The sequence below is a fragment of the Ovis aries genome, chromosome 15 (assembly GCF_016772045.2).
Source record: "Ovis aries strain OAR_USU_Benz2616 breed Rambouillet chromosome 15, ARS-UI_Ramb_v3.0, whole genome shotgun sequence".
Lineage (NCBI taxonomy): Eukaryota > Metazoa > Chordata > Mammalia > Artiodactyla > Bovidae > Ovis > Ovis aries.
Genome location: NC_056068.1, coordinates 40,177,375 through 40,203,984, shown reverse-complemented (window position 1 = coordinate 40,203,984; position 26,610 = coordinate 40,177,375). Strand labels below are relative to the sequence as shown.

The 26,610-nt window shown below is 46.7% G+C and overlaps 1 protein-coding gene across 6 annotated transcripts in view; it reads left to right on the top strand.

Moving 5' to 3' along the window:
* The window catches only part of MICAL2 (microtubule associated monooxygenase, calponin and LIM domain containing 2), a 240,883-nt gene that overhangs the window by 162,796 nt on the left and 51,477 nt on the right, over positions 1 to 26,610 (top strand). For all 6 annotated transcript variants that reach the window (XM_060399889.1, XM_042233046.2, XM_042233047.2 and 3 more), the window contains 5 exons: positions 3,597 to 3,777; positions 4,767 to 4,954; positions 8,822 to 8,893; positions 13,923 to 14,056; positions 15,703 to 17,044. In XM_060399889.1, coding sequence (XP_060255872.1) covers positions 3,597 to 3,777; positions 4,767 to 4,954; positions 8,822 to 8,893; positions 13,923 to 14,056; positions 15,703 to 17,044 — 1,917 coding nt within the window. The remainder of the gene's footprint in view (positions 1 to 3,596; positions 3,778 to 4,766; positions 4,955 to 8,821; positions 8,894 to 13,922; positions 14,057 to 15,702; positions 17,045 to 26,610) is intronic.

Below are 26,610 nucleotides of genomic sequence, written 5' to 3'. Positions count from 1 at the left end.
CCTTCTTTTTCCTGTGGGGCAGAAAGAGGTGCTTTGAGGCAGACCATGGCTGATTCATCTTCAAATCCCCAGTACAGCCTGGATCAGAGGAGAGCACAATAGCGTCCGTTGGCTATGCAAGTAGCTGCACACACAGCTCACAGGCACACACATCTATACTCGCAATGAACCATGTATAGAGCCAGGTCTCTGCTGCAGTAACTGTAACAAGCCTCCCAAACCTTAGTATCGTGTAACATCATTTTTCTTGCTTGTGGGTCTCTGGCTTGCCTGAGTGGCTCTGCTTCAGGCTGCAGGTGTAAAGGTAGCCTGGGATTCCATGGGATCAGCCAGGCTGTAGGCTGGCTCCAGATCTGTCCCGTGTGCCACAGTCAGGGACCCTAGGCTGAAGGGGCAGTAGTCACCAGGGACAAGCTCTTCGCATGGCCAACAAACCGGAGCGCAAGTGGACTAGCCAAACAGCAAGGACATTGAAAGCTGCAGCTCACATCATGCCCACTGATTTCCGCTGGTCAAAGCAAGCCTCAGGCCAAGCCTCAGGGCAACTGGACAGAGAAGTTCACCCCTCCTCTTTAGTGGGAAGGACTGCAAGGCCATAGGACAAACTACAAGTCTGTTACGGGAGGGACTGAAGAACTGGGGACGCATCCCAGTCCAAACTCATAGAATAACCCCCATGCATATTGGGGCCCATTTGTAGTGCTGTTCTGCTCACAGACTACAGACTAGGCCGCATCCTCTGAGGAAATATACTACTGCGTGCTGGTGTCTTAAACTCTCTGTACACCTGTTTTCTCAGCAGCAAAATGGGGATAATACTTCTTTTCTTAGAATCTTGTGTGACACTTAATAGACTTATTACATGCTAAAATTCTCATAAAAGTACTCAGCAAAAGCTGCTGCTATTATTATTACTACATAGTCAAGTATTCAATTATAACACTTACTCCCCAAATGCATCCCCTCCATCTACAGCCTCACCAATGCAGAAGGGTACATATATGTCCTCACAAGCAAGCATGCACTGTACCAGGGCTTATAAACCAGGGACCACCTGGCTGCACCTGCTTGTAAACATGTTTTATTGGACCTGTCTAATATTTTAAAATGTGTGGCTTTGCACATAAAAATAAAAATGAATTATATTCCCAGATGGTAAATAGAATTAGGGAGTAGGTAACATTTCCCAGAAAGAGCGTGTGGGTGAAAAAATGGGAGGGCCTAGGTGGAAGCATGAAGAATCTGTCACTTAAGGGTTGGCTAGAAGCCACAATGGTTGAGATGGAACGGTCTGCTAGGCAGGGAGAGAAAGTGAGCCTGGGAGCAGCGAGGAGCAGAGTGCAAGAGCTGCAGGAGGGCCCCAAAGCCTAGTGAATTGGATTTAGAAACATGGAGGGCACTGGGGGCTTTGCTGGGAGTCATTTGGATAGTGGAGATATAGGCAGGATTATAGGGGATTGCGGAGTGAGTGATGCGAGGTGAAGAAATGGAGAAAGGGAGTGCAACCAACTCTTCCAAGAAGACTAGGAAGGAAGGAGAGTTGGCTGGGAGTGGGGATAGCCTGGGAATAAAAACAGTTTTCTTAAAATGGTAGGGTATGTAAACGCTTATGGAAAAGATGCGGGAGACAAAGAATTAATGGCACAGGGAAGAGGATGACCTTGGGGGATGTGTAGGGGGAACCAAGATCAAGTGCAGTGTCATCCTCAGAGAGGAGGAAGGACTCCTCTGCCACTGTGACCAGAGAGGAGGTCACTGATAGTGGCCAAGAGGGAACTGGGGCCCGGGCTGCCTGTCTTGCTCATTTATTCACCAACTGATTCATTGATCCATTTAACAGGTATTTATTGAGCATCTACTCTTCACCAGGCACAATACTAGCAAGAAAGAAATAGGCAAAAATCACTGCCTTTATTCTCAGCATGGGAGAGAGAGAGAACAACAAAATAAATGGGGAATGTGTGTAGTTCATTAGAAGGTGTGATATGCTATAGATAAAAGTAAAGAGGAGAGTGCTGAGGGTGTGGGTTCCCATTTGAGGTGGATGATTGGGGTCACCTGCTTGAGAAGGTGACAGCTGGCTGAAGGCTTGAAGGTAGTGGGTGAGCAAGCCCTGCTCTTTAAACCCCTCCTTCCTCAGAGGAGGAAGAGGTAAGAACCTCTGAGCTGGGGGCTGAGACGAAGGCGGGCTGAGTGAGGGAGAGTCAGCATGGTGTTCATGTGGTCGGAGCAGAGAGCCAGGAGGGAAGCACTGGGCGATGAGGTCACAGGGACCCTAGAGCTTTGTGAGAGGAGGTGGTGGTATGGTCTGACTTCCTTTTAAAAAAAAAAACAAAAAACACAACTTTTTAATTAGAGGATAATTGCTTTACAATGTTGTGATGGTTTTTTGCCATACATCATCATGAACCGGCCGTAGGTATACCTATGTCCCCTCCCTCTTGAAGCCCCCTCCTACCTACCTCCCCATCCCAGCCCTCTAGGTTGTCACGGAGCACCAGCTTTGGGTTGCTTGCATCATACAGCAGTTTCAACAGTCACTCGGCAGCTGTTGAGAACAGACTGAAGGGTGGGCGCAGCCAGAGGGAAAGCAAGCAGGGAAACCAGTTGAGTCTGTATCTATAATCTAGACGAGAGATGATGGCCACTGGGGTCAGGGTGGTAGCAGAGGAGGTGGTGACAGGTGCCTGGATTCCTGGCGTATTTTCAAGGTAGAGCCAACAGGATTTGCTGATAGCTCGAGTGAAGAGTGGAAGAATGAAAAGAGTCAAGAATGCCACTGAAGTGTTGACTGGAACAACCAGCAGGCCCCAGTTGCCATTTACGGAGATGGGAGGGCCATGGGGAGGCAGGCTGGGGGAGAGGTGGAGATGGTGATTTCCATGCATGTGAGGTTAAGGTATCTATTGGACATCTCCCTGGAGATGCCAAGAAAGCCTTTGTGCGCATGCATCTACATTCAGGGGAATGTCCAAGTTGGACAGAGAGATGTGTGAGTCCATGCTGTCTGGGGTTATTTAAAGTCATGAGACTGAATAAGGTCATCAAGGACATGAGTGTAGATGAGAAGAGAAGCAGTTGAAAGACTGAGTCCTGGGACCTTCCAGTGCTAACAGGTCAGGTCCTGGGGAAAGGGGAACACGGAAAGAAACAGAAGGGGAGAGCCAATGGGGAGGAGGGAGCCAGCTATGCTGTCCTGAAAGAAAAACTGCTTCTAGAAGGAGGAAATGATCAGCTGGGTCAGAGGCTGCTGGTGTGTCAAGTAAGAGGAGAAATGAGAAGTTACTGCTGGGTTTAGGAGCACAGTGTGATTTTGACAAGAGCAGTGCAGAGTCTGGTGGGCCTGCGGTGGGCCCCTGCACGTTTCAACCTTCCTTTATGGGTTAAATGGGATGGTGTGTGTGTTCATGCCCAGCACACAAGATGTGTGCTCTAAATGCTGGGATGTCTGGCGGGCTGAGTGGTGGGGACCCAGTGATGGCACGGAGGAGGAGGTCTATCTTGGAGAGCCCACCCAAGCCTCTGGAGGAGGGGCAGGCTCCCTGCAGGGCTGTCCATTCCCACCATCTCTCTAGACCCTCTTCTCCTCTCAACAGATGAGCCGACCTCCCCCAAGAAGCCCAAGAGCATCCCGGAGCCCGAGCCTGGGGATGTGGCAGGTGGAGCCGCCTCCCCGCCACCCTCCGAGTGGACCTCGGTGAGGATCAGCCCCGGGGAGGATGTGGTTGGACAGGACGTGCTGGCCGTGCGCGTGCTGGTCACCAGCGATGACAGCAGGTATGCTCCCCCTGCCGTAGGACGGGGGCGGGATGGGCTGGGCAGACAGCTCTGGGGCGCTAGTCTCCCTACTCACTTGCAGCTTGGTTCCTTCTGAGGATCATGAGGGGAGACTATTCCAGGCCCCTGTCCTCAGCTTGGAGGGGGTGGTCTTCTCACTTATGTGGCATTTTCCTTCTATGTATGAGTGCATGCTGAGTCACTTCAGTAGCGTCCGACTCTTTGAGACCCAGTGGACCGTAGCCTGCCAGGCTCCTCTGTCCCTGGGGATTCTCCAAGCAAGAATACTAGAGCAGGTTGCCATGCCCTCCTCCAGGGAATCTCCCCGACCCAAGGATCAAAGCCCGCATCTTTTATATTTCCTGCATTGGCAGGCGGGTTCTTTACCACCTGGGAAGCCCCTTCCTTCTATGTATACCTGTGTCTAAATTTCCTTGTAAGGAAAATCATAAGGCGACTCCTGCCAGATTAGGCTTCCCTGGTGGCTCAGATGGTAAAGAATCTGTCTGCAATGCAAGAGACCCGTGTTCAATCCCTGAGTGGGAGAGATCCCTTGGAGAAAGGAATGGCAACCCACTGCAGTATTCTTGCCTGGAGAATCCCATGGACCAGGGAATCTAGTGGGCTACCATCCATGGGGTCACAAAGAGTCGGACATGACTGAGCAACTTTCACTTTCACCTGCCAGATTAGATTAGGGCCCACCCTAATGACCTCATTTTAAGTTAATGACCTCTGTAAAGACCCTGTCTCTAGAAGCAATCCCATTTCCAGGTACTTAGAGTTAGGACTTCTTGTGAATCTGGGGGGACACAGTTCAGCCCCGAACCAAGCCAGAGGCTGGGTGCCAGGCAGGGAGGTAACGAGACGACAGCCCTTTCCCTGGGAGCCCTGTGTCTGAGGGAGGCAGTGCTGGGCCTGGCACAGCGTGGTGGGGGTGGGGGATTGCAGGCCTCCAAGCTCACCTGTTCTGTCCCTCCACCTTCCAGCTCCGATGCAGAGTTGGACCACGCTGACAGTGAGGCCTCCAATGCGGAGCCCTCTGACAAAAGACCCCCGCGACTGGAACTCCAGCTCCCACCCCTCCTGAAGCCCCTCACCCGGCACAGCTCCCTGAGGGAGGCCCTGACCAGGGCAGTCTCTCCACACGACCTCGGGGAGCCCGAAGCTGTGCCTGGTGAGTAGAGAGCCTGCCTGGGAGAGAGACAGGCTTGCCTGGCCCTGGGACACGGGGGCAGGAGTGGGGAGGGGCACAGAGACTGACTCTCACGGGCAGCATTTCCTCATGGGGGACCGTGGGACAGAACGTCTGGCCCCCAGGCTCAGAGGCGGTGGAGCTGGGAGACTGGGGGTGAGGGGACTGGATGCAGGGCCAGCCTCCCTCTCCACAGGGAGCTTTGGAATCTCAAGTGGGAAGGTGGCAGAGGGGCCTGACTGGCTATCGTGTGTCACAGGCAGAGATAAGGGGTGACCCAGGACCAGGACCCTCTCGCCTGAAGCAGTCTCCTCTGTGAATATCTCCTGACGGGCCCTCTGGCATTCCGTGGCCCGCAAGGGAAGCTCCAGCTGCTGTTGGGCCACAGGTAGCCCTGGGCAGCAGTTTCCCTGGGGGCAGCACAGGGCCCCTGTCAGTGCCTGGGGCCTGTGGAACGTGTGGGAACACATGCCCTGTCAGTGAGAGCTGTATTGGTCAAGGCTTTGCCTATACATGGTGCCACTTCCTCCTCAGGGTGACCCTGTGAGGTAAGTGGCGTGAAGCCCATTTTACAGGTGTGCAAACGGACTCTTTTCCCAAGGACTCACAACTTAGTGAGTGCTGGGTGCTCCACACTCTAAGAAGTAGCTGTCTTTAGCATTCCAGCTTGTTTTAATAAAGGTGACCTCGGATTGAGTGTTTTGAGTTAGTCAAGAGCGACTACTAACCCGTGGGTGTGAAGAAACAGGCTAACAGCTACTTGCCACCGTCAGGACCAACGGCCTGAGCGTCCCTGGGAAGAGCCGCAGCGCCGCTTGTCCTGTGCTTCCCTCTGGTGGCCAAGAGCAGAACTTCCACGTGAACCTAGAAATGCTCTCTGGAGCTGGGGCTTGGAATCCTGCAAATTCTGGGTTGACCCTCCCATGTGAGCTGTTTTTTAAAAGGACAGATTGTCATCCAAACACATTTTCTCAGGACCATTTGTGGTGCTGTCCAGAGAGGATTAGCACATGCAGAGGACAGAGGCTTGGGTACCGCAGGACTCTCCCTCTCCCTGGGCTCCAGCCTCCTCAGTTACGTATACGAAGCCTGCCAGCCTTTCATTCCTTCCTTCCATTTCTTCTCTCTCCTCGATTGCAGGGGATTTTAGACAACTTACAAGAGAGCCATAAAACAAAATTGTCTCTATATATGAAACAGCGCCTCAAGATAAAGTCTCAAGATATCTATATACACATGAAAGTGAAAACCAGTTTAGGAGGTTTAGACCTCAGAGAGGCACACTATGATCCTAAACTGTTGTCTAGTGGAGTCATTTGATACTTAGTTTTCCTGAAGCCACAGTTCAAACGGAAACAATCATTTCTCATTATTCACGAGGAAAAGATACACTGGTTTGCAGGTCTCAGTTCCACTTTTCCTGATGCTTCACCCTATGGAAATTTCCTGAGAGGGATATTCCACTGTGTCTTTTTTTTTTTTTTTTTTAATACAAAGGCTTTCAATTTTATTTTATTTTTAACAAACATACATGGGACTTGATAAAGGTTACTAACTGAATGAGCTCTAACAGACAGGTTCTCTGTGGCTTTGACACAGTCAGCTTTCAAATGATCAGCTAGCTAGTTAGGATTGTACACTTGGTACTTTTTGCTGTTGTTCAGTCATTCAATCATGTCCAGCTCTTTGCCACCTCATGGACTGTAGCCCACAAGGCTCCTCTGTCCATGGGATTTCCTAGGCAAGATTATGGGAGTGGGTTGCCATTTCCTTCTCCGCACTGTGTGTCTTGAACAATGCCTCTGCAGAAAATGCAGCCACACTTTTCCCAAGGCTGTTTTATGTAGCGCCCCTTGCTGGCAGGTAAGAGCATGACAGGGAAGTATGACAGAGCGTTTCTCCCAGGATGGGGTTGGGTGGAGAGATCAAGGCAGTGTGGCCAGAGGATTTTGCTCGACAGTCCAGTTTAATTCCAGAATAAGAAACAAGAGTAGGCAGAAGTGGACAGACCTCGTGACTTTCTAGCGATCTTCTGTCAGTTTTGCCTTCATCCATCATGGTTTCCATCACTGCCAAGCAGACCGCATCGTAAGGTTACAATCTTGGACGTAGTCTGAGTGCTGTGTTTTGTGTTGCTGGTTACAGTGAGTCTGTCACTGTAGCAGATAATGTAGGGTTGGCATCATGTTGTGGGTGTTACAGGGTTTCATTAACCACACTTTTCACCTAGATAAATGGCTCAGAGTTTAGCTGAAGGGATGCTGAAAAATACCAGGACATCACTTTACAAAGACTCCATTTGTACACCAAATGTACACCATTTGTACACCATGCTCAAAGCAGCATTTTTTACAATAGCAGAAAGGTTACTGGCCCAAATGTCCATCAACAGGTGAATGGATAAACAACTTGTGCTATATCCACACAATGGAATGTCATTCACCTTTACAAAGGAATGAATTTGCAACACACGCTATAACATGGATGGACCTTTAAGTTATTATGCTAAGGAAACTAAGCCATGAGACAAGTATTGTATGATTTCACTTCTGTGAGGCATCCAGCATCGTTCAAGTCGTAGAGGCAGGGAGTATGGAAAAGTGGTTACTAGGGCCTGGGGGAGGAGGGTGGCTAGGGATTATTGTTTAATGGAGACAGGGTTTCATTTGAGATGAAGAACAAGTTCTGGAGATGGATGGAGGTATTGTTTGCACAACAATGCGAATGTACTTGATGCCACTCAACTCTACACGTGAAAATGGTAACATGGTGATTTTAATATTATATATGTTTTACCACCTTTGAAAGGACTCTGGGACTGCCTCAGCTCATCAGCTTCTCAAAGTTTTTTAGCATAGAGCATGTCCATGATGATGGTTTAAAATAGAACTTGAGCCCTGTCTAATAGAGGTCAGAGAAAACAGTCCATAATGCTCCCCTAAAACACCATGTTCAGTGGTTCCTAAAGAATACCATATAAGGGGCAGGTTTCTAGGTTCCCTCCTTCAGAGACTCGGATGTCTTGGGTCTAGAGTGGGGCCCGCTATCTGCATTTGCATAAGTGCCCCAGATGCCTCCAGGAAAGAGGGCCACCACAGAGGCCAAATTTGAGGGCCCAGTGTGGGAATGGGATACATTTATATCCCGCTGCCCACTCTCAGGCCCCAAATGGCCGAGACCCATTTCTTCTGCCTGTGATGTTCATTTTGTTCAGCTGATTCTCAAGACCCAGCCCACGGCATCCTGCAAGCGTGTTTCCATTGGAACCAGGACAAGAGGAGGGGTCGTGGCCATGGATTGTACAGGGGTTCAGTTAAAATCGAAAGGGCTTGGGGACTCTGGGGGTAACACGGAAAGAGGTTGGTGTTTTCTGCAGCTTCCAGGCTTCAGTGAGAGCAGCTCTGGTTCCTCTATGACACAGTTGTGGCATTGATGTTAGACTTCAGCTTCAAAGAGCTGCTCTGCTAAAAACAGATGTGTTAAATATGCCTGTGTGCATATAGGCATATATGTATACATGTATGCACATAAGCATGTAAGTACACGTGCTTATTACCAATGGGTGAGTTAGAATGATGGCACTTAATTTGAGATCTTTTCTGAAAGAGGGCAGTACCTGGCCCCCAGCAGTGTCTCAGTAAATGTTTGATGACTGAATGAATGAAAACTTAGCGGTGTGTGTTATAGAGACAGGGACAGCCTGAGTAAAGGGGCTCAGTCAGTTGTGACCATGAGTCTACTAGCTTTTGGCAAATGGGCCATAGGAGACAACTCCCTATTTGTCCTATCCATTTAACAGACTCTTCCTCCCTCCTCATCTCCCCTGCCTTTTTCTTTTTCCCACCACAGCTCTGCAGTGGGCCAGTAGCTTCCAGTGTCCAACTCCCAGCGAATACCAGAGTGGGAGAAGATTCCAGTCCAGTGAGTCATGAGCTCCCTGGGGAAGGTGGGGGCGGGCAGGAGCTGTCTGATTAATTCTCAGGGGCAGCTGTTCTCACTCCTCACATGTCCTCTCTGAACCGGCCTCCTGGATGTGAGGGGAAAGGAAAGAGATGTATGTTTGACTCCATTTCCGCTGCTCGCTAGACAAAGTACTTTCCAGTGGATTTTCTACCTTCAGCGAGCCTTAGAACTCTACAACTGCACTTGGAAAGGGGCCTGAGCTCCAAGCTTCTTGAAACAAAGATGAAACTGTGGCCCAGGGGCTCTATACATTTTGGTTCAGTTCACTGGAACTAGGCTGGGGCTGTCAGCTTAAGCTTGAGCAGTAGTGGGTAAAGCAATGAAAGAACTCACACACCCATCCACCCACCCACCCCCTACTTCTTTCTCTGAGCAGGCTACCAGGACCAGGGCCTGCAGCAGGTGCCAAGGCAGCAGGCTCCCACGAGGGGGCGCAATGACTGCGCGCACGGTTGGCGACGTCCTAGGGCCAGCCCGCGCCTGACGCCACCCTAGTTACCGAGCAGAAATGGAATTCCCTCTCCAATCTTGAGAGCGGGCACGGACTCTTCATCTGATTCCAAGTTCATCGCTGCCCTCACGCTCCCTCTCCAGACTTTGCTGTAAGAGAGATGGACTCAGGAAAGCCTTGGCTTAGACCAAAAAAAAAAAAAAGAGATGAAGCTGGAATAGTGTGCTAGTTTAGTTAACTTCTTCCTTCTGAGTCATCACTGACTCCTGGTCAGTGAGTCATTCTCCCCGAAACCCCAAGACCTGCAGCCCCTTTCCCTTGGGCCAGGCGGGGACAATGGGCACTTCTGGACCAGGGCCGCACACCTGGGCAGGCCACGTCACCAGGAAAAACCTAAAATGACTCGAGCCATTCTGTAGTTCCAGGCAAGGAAGGTAAGGGGAAGGAGGGAATTAACCTTCAGTGAAGGCCCAGGTCAGGCCCTTTTCACATGTTATTTCATTTACTCCCCCACCTCAACCCCTCCTCAGCCACGGGAATTCTATGGGTGGGTCGATTTGGGCACAGATTCTGTCCCGCTCTTCCAGCTGTCTTTACTGAGTGCCACTGGTATGAGGGGTCTGGCCTCGCCCTCAAGGAGGTCCTGGTCGGGGAGTGGGGGGTGGGGGCCAGTGAGAGCTGGGAGCCTGGTAGGTGACCCTCCCAGCAGGGTGGGGGATCCTGGAGGAGGCACAGGGGAGAGGAGACTGCTAACCAGTGGCGTGGTTTCTCAGCTATGTCTTTAGTTAACCCAGGAGTATCAGCTGTTGCTTCTCAAATCTATATAAAAGTTTGAGAGTCAGCCTCGAGTCTGAATCATTTCCAGGGGCTAAGTGCTTAGTATGGGCCTGGAGCAGAGGAGGCACCCAGTGCTTGCTTTCGGAATGAATAAATAAATTAACGGAGGAACTAACTAAAGAGTCCAGGACCAAGCCTGTTGAACTGAGCGGAGGAACAGAGACCATGACTTCAGCCTGAGCTGAAGCCCCTAGAGGGCGCTCCAAGACTTTGGGAGGATTTAAGAATTGCCTATGCTCCAAATTTGGGGAAGCTGCACCCTGGGATCCCAGTCTTTGTGAAAATCCCCGGAGCCATCTTTCAGTCATCTTCATTGTGCCCGAAAGGAAATCCAGTAGGCAAGGCTGGTCCTGAAGAAGGGAGCAAAGCTTGGGGTACTGTCTCATCCATCCCTTCACTGCCCTGTTAAGGCTGGCTCAGGCCCCAGCCCCAGCCAGGTGGATGGAGTGGGCTGTGTGTCTGCCCTTATCACTCTCCCCCAGCGGACCACACTCACCAGAATGATCTCTAGGATCAGGGGGAAATGTCTGTATTGCCAGAGGGCCCAAAGAAGAGGCAGCTGACCCAGGGAGGATATGGGAGGATCTGCAATCTGGATTCTGGTCTGTTCATCAACCCCTTTGCACGATGGGACTGGAAGGGCCAGTGGCACCCAGGATTGAGGCTCCCGTAGAGGTCAGGCAGCCTGGCTGGACCATGCCAAGGTTTCAAGCAAAACAAGAAAGGGCCAACAGAGAAGGGTGTGAGCTGTAAGTGAAAATGAAGCCTCTGGACCCTGAGCTGCAGAAGTCCTGGCCAGGGTGGGTGTGTGCAGTCTCCCCTGAAACAGGTTAGCGGTTCAGCAGTGCCTTTATGGGACACCACCTGTGTGCATGGGAGGAAGGGAATGGGATTCATATTTAGCTACCATGTGGCATCTAGGGCTTCCCTGATGGCTCAGTTGGTATAGAATCCACCTGCAATGCAGGAGACTCCGGTTCGATTCCTGGGTCTAGAAGATCTGCTGGAAAGGGATAGGCTACCCACTCCAGTATTCTTGGGCTTCCCTGTGGCTCAGCTGGTAAAGAATCTGCCTGGAGACTTGACTTTGATCCCTGGGTTGGAAAGATCCCCTGGAGAAGGGAAAGGCTCCCACTCCAGTATTCTGGCCTGGAGAAGTCCAAGGACTGTATAGTCCATGAGGTGGCAAAGAGTCGGAAACAACTGAGCGACTTTCACTGTTCACTGTGGGATTTACTTTGCGCTCTGTGCTGAGCACCTCTTTTTAATCCCATTTTCTTTCTCCAGCTTCCCCATGAAACAGCACTAGGCTTCCCATTTTTCAGATGAGAAACCTGAGGGTTACGTAACTCGCTCGGCATCAGCCAGCTGGCGTGTGTGTGAAGGGGGTGGTGTTCCAGGCTCCCCGTCACCATCCTCTGAGAGGATGGCCTCAGAAGGCCTGGGTGGGTGAGATTTCCTGTCACCTCTCAGCTGCGCTCTGGCGCCCCCTTCCTCTCCCAGGCTGGGACTTGAATGGCAGGTGCGTTGCTTCCATCTCCTCAGGGCCGCCTCCCAGTTCTGAGGCCTCACCCTTGAGGCCATGTGTGGAGAGAGACCCCACTCACTGGGTGGGGATGGGAATTAGATAAAGAAGAGAGGGGGGCACTCCCAGGTCATGACCTTGAGAACCCCAAGGCTCTCCTGTGAGCTTGATTCCCAAGGTGTCCTGGCTCTGTATCAGAAGGTTCCCAGATTGCTCCTCAGAGGAACAAAGAGGCAGTCTGTGGAGCTGAGGGGACTTTGGGACAAGTTCAGGAGTTTGATTCAGGAGATGGCAGAAAGAGGAGAATGAGGGGGCGAGGAAGAGGAGGAGAAGGAATTTAGCAGGAATTTGGCAAGCCCAGGACAGGAAGCACAGCAACAACTGACTCACAGCTTTTGCCTTTTTAGGCTCGAACCATCTAATCGTGGACTGAGATGGGGGTTCGTTGGGGTGACAGGCAGGCCGGCCAGCTGCCCACCCCCACCTGTGTCAGCTCCTGGCAGCCAGTGTGGCCTTTGTCCCCAGCAGCTCCTTCCTGCCACTCTCAGATCTGTTTCCCTGAGTTACCTTTTCCCCCTGGAGCTCTTCCGTTGGGAAGCTTGCTGACCGTGTGTGTGGCCAGCTTTTCATAGCCCAGGCCTGGGATGCATGCTCCAACATGCTTGCATTTGAGAGAGGAAAGCAGGTCAGAGCGCTGGCAAACCCCCTGTGTGGCTCCCTGGTGGTCTGGAGGGAACTCCTTCTGTGGTGAGCTTGGGTTTGGCTTGGCCTGGATGAGTCCCAGAGGAGGGGCCTCTCAGCCAAAGCTCTGGGGAAACTGAGGCCAGGGGATCGTGTTAAGAAGCAAGCTGAAATCTCATGCCTTGGAGGGAAATGGAAATGGGTCAGCCGAGCAGCCAGAAGTAAGGATTCTGACAAGAATGGATAGACAGGTATTCCTGCGAGCTTCCCTGGAGAACAGCCTTTATGTGCCTGGAGGGCTTACAGGAGAGCTGGCTGGGCTGGTAGGTCAGACACTTGGTGGGTAAATCTGCAAGTGAGCATGGCATCTTCTGAATCCCTTTGAGGACTGGTTACTGAAATGGTATGATAGGGAAACAAAACTCTCGAGAGTTTAGGTTTGTTGCTGTTGAGTCGCTAAGTCTCGTCTGACTCTTTTGTGACCCCATGGACTGTAGCCCACCAGGCTACTCTGTCCATGGGGTTTCCCAGGGAAGAATACTGGAGTTGCCATCTCCTTCTTCAGGGGATCTTCCCGACTCAAGGATTGAACTCACGACTCCCTCATTGGCAGGCGGATTCTTACCACTGAGCCAGCGGGGAGGCCCGGATTTAAGGTTCCTAGAGGGTACACGTCCACACGTGGTGCGTGCCCTCAGGAGAGAGAGGCAATGAGCTTGGTCTTGTAGGCGACATCTGTTAGAACTCTGTTGTAATGAGACTAATTGATTTCAGCTCCCACAGTTCAGAATTAGGCTCATCCTCAGTCCCAGGCACGCTCCTTTCTCCTGTCCATCTGAGCACACGCACTCTCTCTTGCTTGTTCCCTGACCAGCAGGAGCTTGGCATGAACCCCACTCCATATGCGTCAGATGCTTTGATGCTCATTACGACCTCCCTCCCTCGAGTTCTCTTAAAACGTCAGTCTGGCCATCTCGTCCGAGAGCCGCTTGGTGCACCCGTGAGAGGAGGAGCCCTTTTCCTCAGCTGTGACTGCCTCTCCTGTGTTACCCCATCCGTGCCCATGGCGAATGGTCCAGCCTCTTGTGGGAAGAGGCCTCAGGTGGCCTGTTTATTGACTAAGGAATATAATGCAGCCCCAGCCCCCCACCACGATGGCTTTAGGGCAGACATTAGAGGTAGATGTCTGTTTCCCAGAAAAACCCTGGAGACCCCTCTTCCCTCTCTCGGGAAGCATTCTCTTGTGGGTGTGAGACATAGTGGTTCTTGGACTTTTCATCCTGAGACCTCCTTCCCCTAAGGAACCTGACACTCCTGTGCCTGTTCTTCCAAGTCCCAGGCTCTGGGCTCCAGGACCTCTGAATTGGTCTCCAGCATCTTCCTCTCGTGACTCAATTTATAGAATGGAGCTTCACTGATAAACCTCCCCTTTTCTTGATAAAATAAGGAAAAACCACAACTCCGTAATGGAGAGCATGTTCTTTCCTTGGTAGATTTCATACCAGTGAACCACAAAATGACGGTGTTGCCTCCCAAGGAAGCCTGTCCTCCCCTGCCTCCTCCTTCTCCATCCTCCTCTTCCTCGACTGATGACCTGAATGCCCTGGACAGTCCCTCCCTTACTCAGGTAAGTGCCTTCAGGGCCCTGCACAGGCATGAGGATGATGCCTGTACTCCCCCTACTTCCACACTAAGCTCTGGATTCCTAGCATCCTTAGGTCACCCCAGTTGCAAAGCCAGGGCCAGAGAGATGCTCTGTCAAGAGCCCACCCCAGGCTTCTTCATTTGTGCCTTTCACAAAAGTGCACTCTGCTCCTTCTCAGTCACCAAGGGCATAGCCAGCCACTGCCTCACTCAGCAGACTTTATGAGGCCTGAAATCTGGGCTGGACTGTGGGGTGCAGAGATGCTTGGGCTTATGCTCTGCCCTTGATGACCTCACAGAGGGTATTGAGGAGCTGGCAGCTATAGGGTGGCAAGTACAGAATGGAGAGGGCCTTTGGTCACAGCTGAGAACCTTGGAAGCAACATCCCACTTGAACAGAAAATGGCCTCACCGAGATAGACAGGATTGGACTCTTTCCTTCAGTATGAATCTATGAAGCCTCTGTTACCTGCCAGAGCCTGTTATAGACTCTGGGAAGTAGAACATCCAAGACAGAATATTTCATTCTCCTGAGAAGCTCCTGTCCCATGACCAGAGCTCTGGGCAGGACGCAACCTCTCCTTCTAAAGTCTGTTATGTTCTCCCTCTGCCAAGGGCCAAGCTCCTGAGTGCTGGCAATGATTGATTGCCTTCTCAATGGGGAGGCATAAATCAGGTTTTAAAGGGTCCTTGTGCAGTCGCTAAGTCATGTCTGTCTCTTTGACCCCATGGACTTTTAGCATGCCAAGCTTCCCTGTACTTCACTGTCTCCTGGAGTTTGCTCAGACTCATGTCCATTCAGTGATGCCATCCAACCATCTCATCCTCTGTTGCCCCCTACTTCTCCTGCCCTCAATCTTTCCCAGCATCAGGGTCTCTTCCTAAGAGTCAGCTCTTTGCATCAGGTGGCCAAATTATTGGAGCTTCAGCTTTAGTCCTTCCGATGAATATTCAGTGTTGATTTCCTTTAGGATTGACCCATTTGATCTCCTTGCTGTCCAAGGGACTCTCAGGAGTCTTCTCCAGCACCACAATTCAAAGACATCAATTCTCTGGTGCTCAGCTTTCTTTATGATCCAATTGTCACATCTATACATGAAAAACCATAGCTGAAAGGGTTATTGGAAGATCCCAAAGTCTTTCCTGCCACCACAGTTCCAAGCCAGAGAGGGTAGTTGTCTCTCTTTAATGGTCTCCAAGGAAAAAAGTCTTGGTTTCTTGGTTGTTGGAGGACCATACCTATGGGTAGGATATGCCCGTTGGGACCATAGCTGAGCCTCTGCATGTGCCTGGCCACCCATACGGGCCAGGCTAGCCCTGCCCTCACTGGTCTGGGAGCTTGTCAATGACTTTGTCTTCCCTCTGGCTTTCTACCCATCTAATCTAAGACTCAGGTAAGCCTTTGATCAGTGATATGGAGGCTCTGGGCCAATTCTAGCCCATTCCAAGGCAGCCACTTAGAAGGAAGAGTGGCCCTCTGAAATCACCCTAGGCAGAATTCTTTTTGACTTTGGGTGTCTGAGATCTGAAGAGAGGAAGGGAGGGGACTGTGGGAGGCAATGCACCTCCTCATGTAAGTAAATGGTGGGAGCTTCTAAACCACTGCTGGGTTTTGCCTGTCCCTTCCAGGTGACAGTTTTCAACACCCCCTCACAAATCTCCAGAGGTCATTTCAGTCCATCCACCCCCATCTTTCTGAGGCGTGCCAAAGCCCATGGACCACCCAAGGATCTCCCCCTGCGTCTGCCTCATGGACAGGTACTGGAGCGGATGGAATACTGCCTGGTGAGGCCTGGTGGAGACGGCCTTGAGAGCTCCAGGCCACCCAGCCCTGCAGAGACGGCTTCTGATGGGTGTCAGGAGGCAGTGGCCCCTCCTAGGGACATCAGAAGCATCCACAGAGGCCCACACCCTGTTGAAGGGAAGGACAGGTGCTTGCCAGACCACCCGCTGTCTCCCTGGGCTGGAGAGGAGCCTGGAGAAGGGAGTAGCAGACCCAGGAGGGTAGAGGATGGTGGGTTGGAGCTGGCAGAGAAGTCAGGCTTAAAGAAGTTGGTTCTCACTCCGGAGCAGAAGACTTGGTTGTTGGATTGGAATGACTCTAATCTTGAGAACTTGCACCTGGAAACCGGGGCACGACTTTCCCAAAAGAGCACTAAAAATGGTACAGGAGGCCGTGTGCTGAAACCTGTCCGCCCCCTGCTGCTTCCTCGGGCAGAGAAAGAGAGCTTGCCAGCCCAGAGACAGTCTCAGGAGAAGATGCGGGCCCCAGCTGAACGGGCTCCTGGGGAGCGAAGCACGGCCCCACCCAAGTCTCCACTGAGGCTTATAGCCAACGCCATCCGGAGGTCCCTGGAGCCGCTCCTCCCCAACTCTGACGGTGGGAGGAAGGCCTGGGCCAAGCCAGAGTCAAAGACTTTGCCCACCAGCCCACCTCATGCTTATACTCGCTCATTCAGCTTTCGGAAAAGCAGCTCCAGTAAAGACAGCGATCAGCCATCCCCCAAGAGAGACGTGGCAAGCAAGGCCTCAGCCTTCTTCTCCCTGGGCTCCCCGACTGCAAGGGCTGCCCAGCCCTCAGCCCTGAGCCCTCCTGCCCCTGCCTTTGGCACCCACAGTTTGCCCAGCCGGCCATCCAAGGTGTTTCCTGCATGTGTGCCCCAACCCTGTGGCAGGATCGAAGATGTCCCCACACTCCTGGAGAAAGTGAGTTTGCGGGAGACAGTCCCAGATGCTTCCAGGGTTCCCAAGAAAAGGACCTCACTCTTCTCCTCCTTCAGACTCAAAGACAAATCTTTTGAGAGTTCTCTCCAAGAATCTGGACCAAGAAAGGACTCCCAAAACCTCTTCAGCAGCCCCAAGGGGAAGGTGCCGCCCATGGGCAATGCCCAGCCCCCAGAGAAGCAGGTGCAGCCAGTCAGTAGCACCTGCCTGGGGCAGAAGGTCCCTCCTTCTCCAGAGAAAGATGCAAGTAAGTGGTTCTTTCCTAGCAAAAGTCTCCCATTCATGCGGGAAAGTTAATTATCCTTATTGGATTAATAAGTAGCCATCTTTCACCTCATTTTGCTTCTCAAATTCTGACAAAAGTAGGAAAACTTGAGTTTGGAAAATTTGGAAAAAATCTGAAAAAAATTAAATTTGAAACTATGTTGTATAAAGTTTTGAAAGAGACAAAGTATCAACCATAATTCCTCCTCTTTCTCACTCATTGACCATATGAATCTTTTTCACTGTTGTACATAAAATTTTATATCTTTTAAATCAACATTCAGCATAGATATTAAGTCAATTACCTTATAGTCTACACAAATGTGGTTTATTGGCTGTAGAATAGTCTACCTAGTGTATATGTTATTATTTAATGAACTATTTTCTTATTAACTTATGTATTGTATATGAATATATTTTTATTTTATATATGGTATTGAATGAACATTTTTATGGACATAGCTTTTTCTTTCCTTTTAATGATATTTTTAGGATAGTTTCCAAGAAATGGGATTGCTAGTTGAAAGTGTGAATTTTTAAAGATTCTTAACTGACACCGACAAATTATTTTTTAAAAGAGAATTACATGGGTAAAGACTTCATAGGTTCTCTCTGTATTATTTCTTACAACTATATGTTGTAAATTTTAGTTAAAACAAGGGAAAGGGACCAGTTTATATTTCACCATTAATGATGAGAGTACCTTTTCCACAACACCGTCACCTGCATTAAGTATCATATTTTTTCTGTTACTATTTTACTAGTCAAAAAAAGAAATTGGTGTCTCTTTTAAACTTGTGTTTTTTTATTACTAGCTTAAACACATTTATGTATATTTGGCTACCAGTGGAACCTTAGATATTTTTAAATATTTAAATCTGAGTATAATTTTTAAAATTACAAAATTAATTAATATATCAATAGATCAGAATAATTTAACAATAAAGAAATATTTTTAGAAAGTAACATATAATCTCTCACCCTACTCTCCTCCTTGCAGTGGGGGTACTTACCCTTAAGTAGTATAAACAACATGATTTCTTTTTTGTTATTGATATTTGTTTGATTGCTTTAAACAAACTGATTCTACCATCCCTATTGTTGAGAACTTTATTTTTTAAAACTTTAAAAAAATTTAACTTTTGTCTTGGAACTTCAGTTTTCAAGCAAAAGTTATTTTTCTTCTGACACTTTAATCAAAAAGCTATGTAAGTCAGGGACTTGATTTTGATCTATTCTAAAACCAGACTAAGTAAAGAGTCTGTTGCCTAAAAAAAACCCAAAAGACTGTATTGATTAACAATAGGCTTTATTTTTAGCAAATTCAGGATAAACATGGACAGACTGGAATGTAACTATGCCCTTTGTATTACATCGTAAACTTCAATGCGTTGTGGATTTTTTGATAATACATTCACATGGCTCAAAATAAAAGGGTATAAAAGGCATAAAATGAACAGTCGTATCTTCTGTCTATGTCCCTAAGTCATCCAGGTCCTATCACTGATGACAGATACTGCTATCAGGTTCTTGGGCATTCTTCCAGACAGAATTTATGAATAAATGAGCAAATTTACATATCATATGCTTTCTTTTTCCAGAATTAATAGCATGCTACTGTATTGCACACACTGTTTTGGAACTTTTAATTTTATTTTGGAGGTCAATCGGTACTGGTACATAAAGAACTTTCTCCTTCATTTGATGATTGTGTGGTATTGCATTGTGTTGATGTGTTCAATACCATAACTGATGTAGCCAGTCCCCTATGGTGGAAAGTTTAAGCATTTCAAATCTTTTGCTATTACAAACAGTGCTATGATAATGAAGAACTCGAGCCATTTGACATATGTGTAATTTTAGACAAATTTCTAAAATGGAAATGCTAGAACAAAGCTCATATGAATTGCGAATTTTGATAGATATTGACAAATTGTCCTCCATCAAAACGGGGCTGGTTCACCCTTCCAGCAGCAGAGCATGAGAGTGCTATTTCTGCACTTGCACTAACCTGTGTGTTCAGTTCAGTTCAGTTGCTCAGTCGTGTCCGACTCTTTGCGACCCCATGAATCGCAGCACGCCAGGCCTCCCTGTCCATCACCAACTCCCGGAGTTCACTCAGACTCATGGCCATCGAGTCCGTGATGCCATCCAGCCATCTCATCCTCTGTCATCCCCTTCTCCTCCTGCCCTCAATCCCTCCCAGCATCAGAGTCTTTTCCAAAGAGTCAACTCTTCGCATGAGGTGGCCAAAGTACTGGAGTTTCAGCTTTAGCATCATTCCTTCCAAAGAAATCCCAGGGCTGATCTTCAGAATGGACTGGTTGGATCTCCTTGCAGTCCAAGGGACTCTCAAGAGTCTTCTCCAACACCACAGTTCAAAAGCATCAATTCTTCGGCACTCAGCTTTCTTCACAGTCCAACTCTCACACCCATACATGACCACTGGAAAACCATAGCCTTGACTAGATGGACCTTAGTCGGCAAAGTAATGTCTCTGCTTTCGAATATACTATCTAGGTTGGTCATAACTTTTCTTCCAAGGAGTAAGCGTCTTTTAATTTCATGGCTGCAGTCACCATCTGCAGTGATTTTCGAGCCCCCAAAAATAAAGTCTGACACTGTTTCCCCATCTATTTCTCATGAAGTGATGGGATCGGATGCCATGATCTTCATTTTCTGAATATTGAGCTTGAAGCCAACTTTTTCACTCTCCTCTTTCACTTTCATCAAGAGGCTTTTTAGTTCCTCTTCACTAAAAAATCTTTACTAACCTCACTGGCAATAGATAGAGTGTCTTTTCATATAATAAAGAATCATTTGTATTTTCTGTGAATTGTTGTTTCTTTATCTTTTTTTTCTGTTGGGTTGTGGTATTTTTCTTGATATTATGTAGGGGCTTTATGAAAAGGGACATTTAGCTTTTTTCTTGTGATATAAATTACAAATGCTTTATCCAGCTTCTTGTTTGTGTTTAACTTTGTTTATGGTGATTTTTGTCACATGAAGTTTTAATTTTATATAGTAGTTGTAGCAATTTTCCATTTTGTCACTTTTGAACTTTATGTTTATAATGATTCAGAAAGAATTTTTTCCTAAGTTTATAGAAGAATCTTCTTACAGTTTCTTTTAGTCTTGTTTGTTTCAAATTTTTTACATTTATTTGTTCACATGAAGAAATTACCCTAGTATAAATATGAGCTATGAATCCAACCTTCTTTTTTTATTATATCTCTTTGGTTACCCTAACATAGTTTAGCAAATAACTCATCTTTTCCTCTCTTATGTGAGATAACATCTTTATCATATATCTGATTCCTGTACTTGGACTGATTTCCACAGCATCTATTACCTTCTCTTGAGTTGTCTGTTATATATCAGTACCACACTGTTTTAATTATTTTCCTTTATATATTTATACATTTTAAATTTTCTATATTTTACCATCTGGTAGGAAGAGAATTCTGTTACTGATCTTCTCGTTCAAAACTTTCCTGGCTCTCCTTGCTTGTTTGATGTTCTATATGGACTTAGTGATAGCTTGTCTATGTACCTAAAATATCCTGAAGAGTGCTTTTATGGAATTAACTTTACAAACTAACTCAGAATCTAGTTACAACCTTATGATGTGAATTGTCTTTCCATTTGCTCATACCCTTTTTTATGACCCTCTGGAATATTCTAAACTTTACATCATATAGATCTTACGTATTTATTATTATTTATTACTAGCTATGTTCATTTTCGTTGCTATTATAAATAAGGTAGTTTCCATTTTATCTTCCTACTAGTGAGTATATGAAAGTTATGATTTCTATATAGTAATTTTCCACTCACCCATTTTTACTGAATTCTCTTCGCTTAAAAATGCTTTCTAATGACTTCTTCTGGATCCTACCCAAATATACAATTATAACTCTATAGATGATAATTTTGCCTCTTTTATGTAATGTACCACTAACTTATGTTGTTTCCTCGTTTCTTTGGTTTCCACAATGTCCAGAACACTATTAAGGTAGTGATATGGTTTCCATATTCTTAACTTTAATGAGAATTCATCTCATCAAGTGTTTTCCCATTTAAGCATGGTGCTGGCTTCTGGATTGACACAGATATATTTATTCATATTGAGAAAATAGCCATCTAGTCCTATTTTTTTAAAGTATCTTAAATCATGAATAGATGTTCAGTTCAGCTCAGTCGCTCAGTCGTGTCCGACTCTTTGTGACCCCATGAATCGCAGCACGCCAGGCCTCCCTGTCCATCACCAACTCCCAGAGTTCACCCAAACTCATCTCCATCAAGTTGGTGGTGCCATCCAGCCATCTCATCTTCTGTCGTCCCCTTCTCCTCCTGCCCCCAATCCCTCCCAGCATCAGAGTCTTCTCCAATGAGTCAACTCTTTGCATGAGGTGGCCAAAGTACTAGAGTTTCAACTTTAGCATCATTCCTTCCAAAGAACACCCAGGACTGATCTCCTTTAGAATGGACTGGTTGGATCTCCTTGCAGTCCAAGGGAGTCTCAAGAGTCTCCTCCACAGTTCAAAAGCGTCAATTCTTCAGCGCTCAGCTTTCTTCACAGTCCAACTTTCACATCCGCACATCGCCATTGGAAAAACCATAGCCTTGACTAGATGGACCTTTGTTCACAAATAATGTCTTTGCTTTTGAGTATGCTATCTAGGTTGGTCATAACTTTCCTTCCAAGGAGTAAGCGTCTGTTAATTTCATGGCTGCAATCACCATCTGCAGTGATTTTGGAGCCCCAAAAATAAAGTCTGACACTGTTTCTACTGTTTCCCCATCTATTTCTCATGAAGTAATGGGACCAGATGCCATGATCTTCGTTTTCTGAATGTTGAACTTTAAGCCAACTTTTTCACTCTCCTCTTTCACTTGCATCAAGAGGCTTTTTAGTTCCTCTTCACTTTCTTCCATAAGGGTGGTATCATCTGCATATCTGAGGTTATTGATATTTCTCCCAGCAATCTTGATTCCAGCTTGTGCTTCTTCCAGCCCAGTTTTTCTCATGATGTACTCTGCATATAAGTTAAATAAGCAGGGTAACAATATAGTTGGAGTTTATTAAATGTCAGTACATTTTGAGATGATTGCATATTTTTTTCTCCATAGTTTAATTAGTATTATGAGTTATGTAATAGATTCACTGATATTGAGCCATCTTTGTATTGCTGAAATGTGACCATTTGGTCATGATATTTTATTATTTAATATATTTTTCTATTATGTTTGCTAATATTTTATTTAAGGTTTACATCATATCATAGTAAGAATAGCCTTTACTTTACTTATATCACATTTATGTGACTTCTTTATGTGCTGTTTAGAATAAGGTGGAGTAAGGAATTCCCTGGTGGTCCAGTGATTAAGAATCCACCTTCTAATGCAAGGTACATAGCAGGAAACTAAGATCCCACATGCTGCAGGGCAGTTAAGTCACAACTACTGAGCTCCTGAGCCACAATTAAGACCCGATGCAGTAAAAAATAGATAAATAAATATTTTTTTGAATTTGGGATAAATGTGTTTTCCTGACTTATTTATCATGGAGACCTTCATTAATTTATATTCCTTAAAGAAATAATGTGAATTCCTTACCTTAGAACAGAATGGGAATGCAAAGGACGGAATTAGGTTAAGGCTGACCAGCTCTGAAGTTAATACCTGTACCCATTGCTATTTCAATAGCCAGGACATGGAAGTAACCTAAATGTCCATCAACAGATCAATGGATAAAGAAGACATGGCACATATTTAATGGAACATGACTCAGTCATAAAAAGAAATGAAATTGTGCCATTCACAGAGATGTGGTCATGAAAACAGTCTTTATTGACCTAGAAGCTGTCATAAAGAGTGAAGTAAGTCAGAGAAAAATAGATATCATATATTAACATATATATGTGGAATCTAGAAAAATGGTACAAATGAACTTATTTGCAAAGCAGAAATAGAGACACAGACATATAGAACAAACATATAGACAATAAGGGCGGAATGGGGTACTGGGATGAATTGGGAGATTGGGATTGACCTATACACACTATGTATACACCCGATGTATACAGAGGGGTCTTCCCTGATGGTTCAAGCAGTAAGGAATCTGTCTGCAATGCAAGAGACCCAAGAAGACACGGATTCTATCCCTGGTTTGGAAAGATGCCCTGGAGGAAGAAATGACAGCCCACTCCAATATTCTTGCCTGGAAAATCCCACGGACTGAGGAGCCTAGTGGGCTACAGTCGATGGGATGGCAAAGAGTCAGTTGCGACTAAGCATGCACGCACAATGTTAAAATGAATGGCTGGTGAGAACTTACTGTGTAGCACAGGAAACTCTACTCACTGCTCTGTGGTGACCTAAATGGGAAGGAAATCCAAACAAGAGGCGATATATGTGTATGCATAGTTGATTCATGTTGCTGTACAGTAGAAACTAATACAACACTGTAAAGCAGCTATACTCCAATAAATTTTTTTTTTAAAGAGCATTGTGTTTCTGAGGCCTTCTTAAGTCAGTATCCTAAGAATGTAAAGATTTTACCTGCTCTATCAAATTAGGTCCTTTTAGTTTCCTTGTATTTCCTTGCCCTTGCCCAGCCCACCATACACACACACACACACACACACACGTGCTCACAGCTCAGTTTACATTTAACTTGCTGCTGCACACTTCCATAAAGTGGAGAGAGAAACAGTATTCAAATGGAAAGTGAGAAACTTTCAAAACCTCAAATTTACGATCACTTGAATAAGAGTCAGCTGATATTTAATTTTTCTTATTTTTACAACATATTTTGCCAAGTAAACTAATGTAGACAGAAACCTCTCAGTCTTTAAGTTACTTTGGGGCATAGACTGATTTCAAGCATTTTATGCCAGTGCCAGTTTCATACCAACAATTTTAATGCTAATTTTTGTTCCTATATGTAAATAAACAAAGCACCCTGAGAACCTATTTTAAAATTTTTGTGTAAAATATTTATTGCAGTATAAAATACACACACAAATATTAAGTGCAGAACTGATGAATTTTTGCAAAGAGCACAGTTGTGTAGTCACCTTGGAGATCAAGATGTAGAAGACTATCAGCATTCAGAAGCCTTCGTCATGTGTCTCCCCAAATACACGTGCCACCCAACAAAAGTACTTACCATCTGACTTCTGTCCTCTTAGGTTACTTTTGCAGTTTTTTCACTTGATAAAAGTTGCATTGTTCAGTCTTAAAGACAAAATTCTGAGAGGGCCCCATGCTGCCTGCCTCCTACATACTTGCCCTGTATAATCTCATCCTCTTGAGTTTGGTGAGATGTGGATATGATGGATCTCATTCTGCTGCTTAACTTATGGGATTTTGCAAATGTAATTATATTCCAGACCAATTGAGTTTGAGTTCATCTAAAGGGAGGTGAGTAGGCCTAACTTAATCAGGGCTTCCCTCATGGCTCAGTTGGTAAAGAATCTGCCTGCAATGCAGGAGACCCCACTTTGATTCTTGGGCTGGGAAGATCCGCTGGAGAATGGATAGGCTACCCACTCCAGTATTCTTGGGCTTCCCTTGTGGCTCAGCTGGTAAAGAATCCACCTGCAATGTAGGAGACCTGCCTGCAATGTGGGAGACCTGGGTTTGATCCCTGGGTTGGGAAGATCCCCTGGAGAAGGGAAAGGCTACCCACTCCAGTATTCTGGCCTGGAGAATTCCATGGACTGTATAGTCCATGGGGTTGCAAAGAGTCGGACACGACTGAGCGAATTTGACTCACATTTCACTCACTCAGCTGGGTGAGAACTGAACAAGGAGCTGGGCCCTTCTGAAAGGCCTTGAGGAACTAGAGCCAGCTGACAGCTAGCAAGAAATGGACTCTGTGTCCTACAACCACTAGGAACTGGACACTGCCTGCAACCTGAATGAACTGGAAGAGAACTCTTAACTGCAGAGGAGACCCCAGCCCAGTGGATACTTCAACGGCAGACTGTGAGACGCTGAGCCGAGGACCCAGTGAAGCCAGACCTGTACTTCTGACCTACACGGCTATGAGATAATCAGTGGGTGCTGTGGTCAACTGCTACGCTGGTGTCCACTGCTCCCACAGCAATGGAAGACTAATACAAGTATGTGCTCTTTGGGGCCTGGCTTCTTTCACTGAACATTATGGGCATAGCAGGGGGAGGTGGGGATCCTTGTCAATCTGCATGGCAGTGGTTCCCACTTTTCCACCCCTGCATTTTATCCTCTTGTATGAATATGCCACTCTTTATTGGCGCATTCTGATGCTGGACACTTAGGTCATTCCCAGTTGTGAAGAATGCTGCTTTCAGCATCCCTATACATATTGTTTCTGTTGGGTATTGTCAAAGATAAAACCAGATACTAGTTAGAATGGTAAGGACAGAGTTTAATTAGTAATTTGATGTTATAGCGAGGGAGAGAATTCAGCATAATTCAGCTTTGATTTTGCCAGAGGTGGCTGGGTGTGTGACAGAATGAGGAAGCAGGGAGAGGGATAAGTGGGGTCTCAGCAGAGACAGGGAAGTGAGAAATCCCACAGGGTTCCTTAGTGTAAATGCTTGTTACTCAGCTGGGTCTGTTAGCTGGCAGAGATTGAAGTTAGGATTCTGTCCTCCCCCAGAAACTAGAAGACAGGCTCTATCCTTCCTGATAACTGCATTTGAAAGGGCTGGCTTTCTGGTCCTCCTCAGTGGTAGGAGGTACATATACCTCTCAAAGGGACAGGAGAAAGACTGATAGTTGTAACCTCATTTTTTAGTAAAGACTATAAGAAAAGATGGTCAGGAGCCTATAGACAGATGTTGGCTAAAATGAACAATAAATTCATCAGTCTTGAGTTTTCCAGGCAAGGACTTTAAGAGGGACTGAGCTGTTAGAAACTTAACCTGTGTTTAAGACTTTCTCATGCAGGAAGAAGTGGGTATGCTAAACTATTTGTGTTGAGAGTATAGTTACTACGGGCCAAGGTTGAGGTCTAGTTGAGAAGAGGGCTCAAGGGAGCTTGGCCTTGAAGAAAGAGAATCATTGTCAGTATGTACTAGTACCTGGGCGTGAATTGCTAGGTCCTGGGGTTAAGCATGATTGGTTTGCTTTAGCAGATACTGTCAAATGGATTTCTAAAGTGATTGTACCAATATATATACCCTCCAGCAGAAAATGAGAACTCGCCTTCACCCATATCTTTGCCAATACTCTGTAGTCTCAGCTTTGTTTTGTTGATGTCACTATTTTTACGGGTGTGGGGTGGTATCTCATTATGATTTTAATTGGCATTTGTGTGATAATGGTGCTGTGTATTTCACATGCTTATGTATTGACAGGTATTTTCTTGTATGAGGTGTCTATTCACGTCTTTTGTCCATACTTTCATTGTGTAGTCAGTCCCTTTCTTATTAGTTTGTAATCTGTGTAGACTCTCGATATAAATCCTTTGTCAGATATATATATATAAATATTTTTCATACATTATATAAAATATCTCCTCCCACCCTTTGACTCACTTTTTCACTCTCTAAAGAT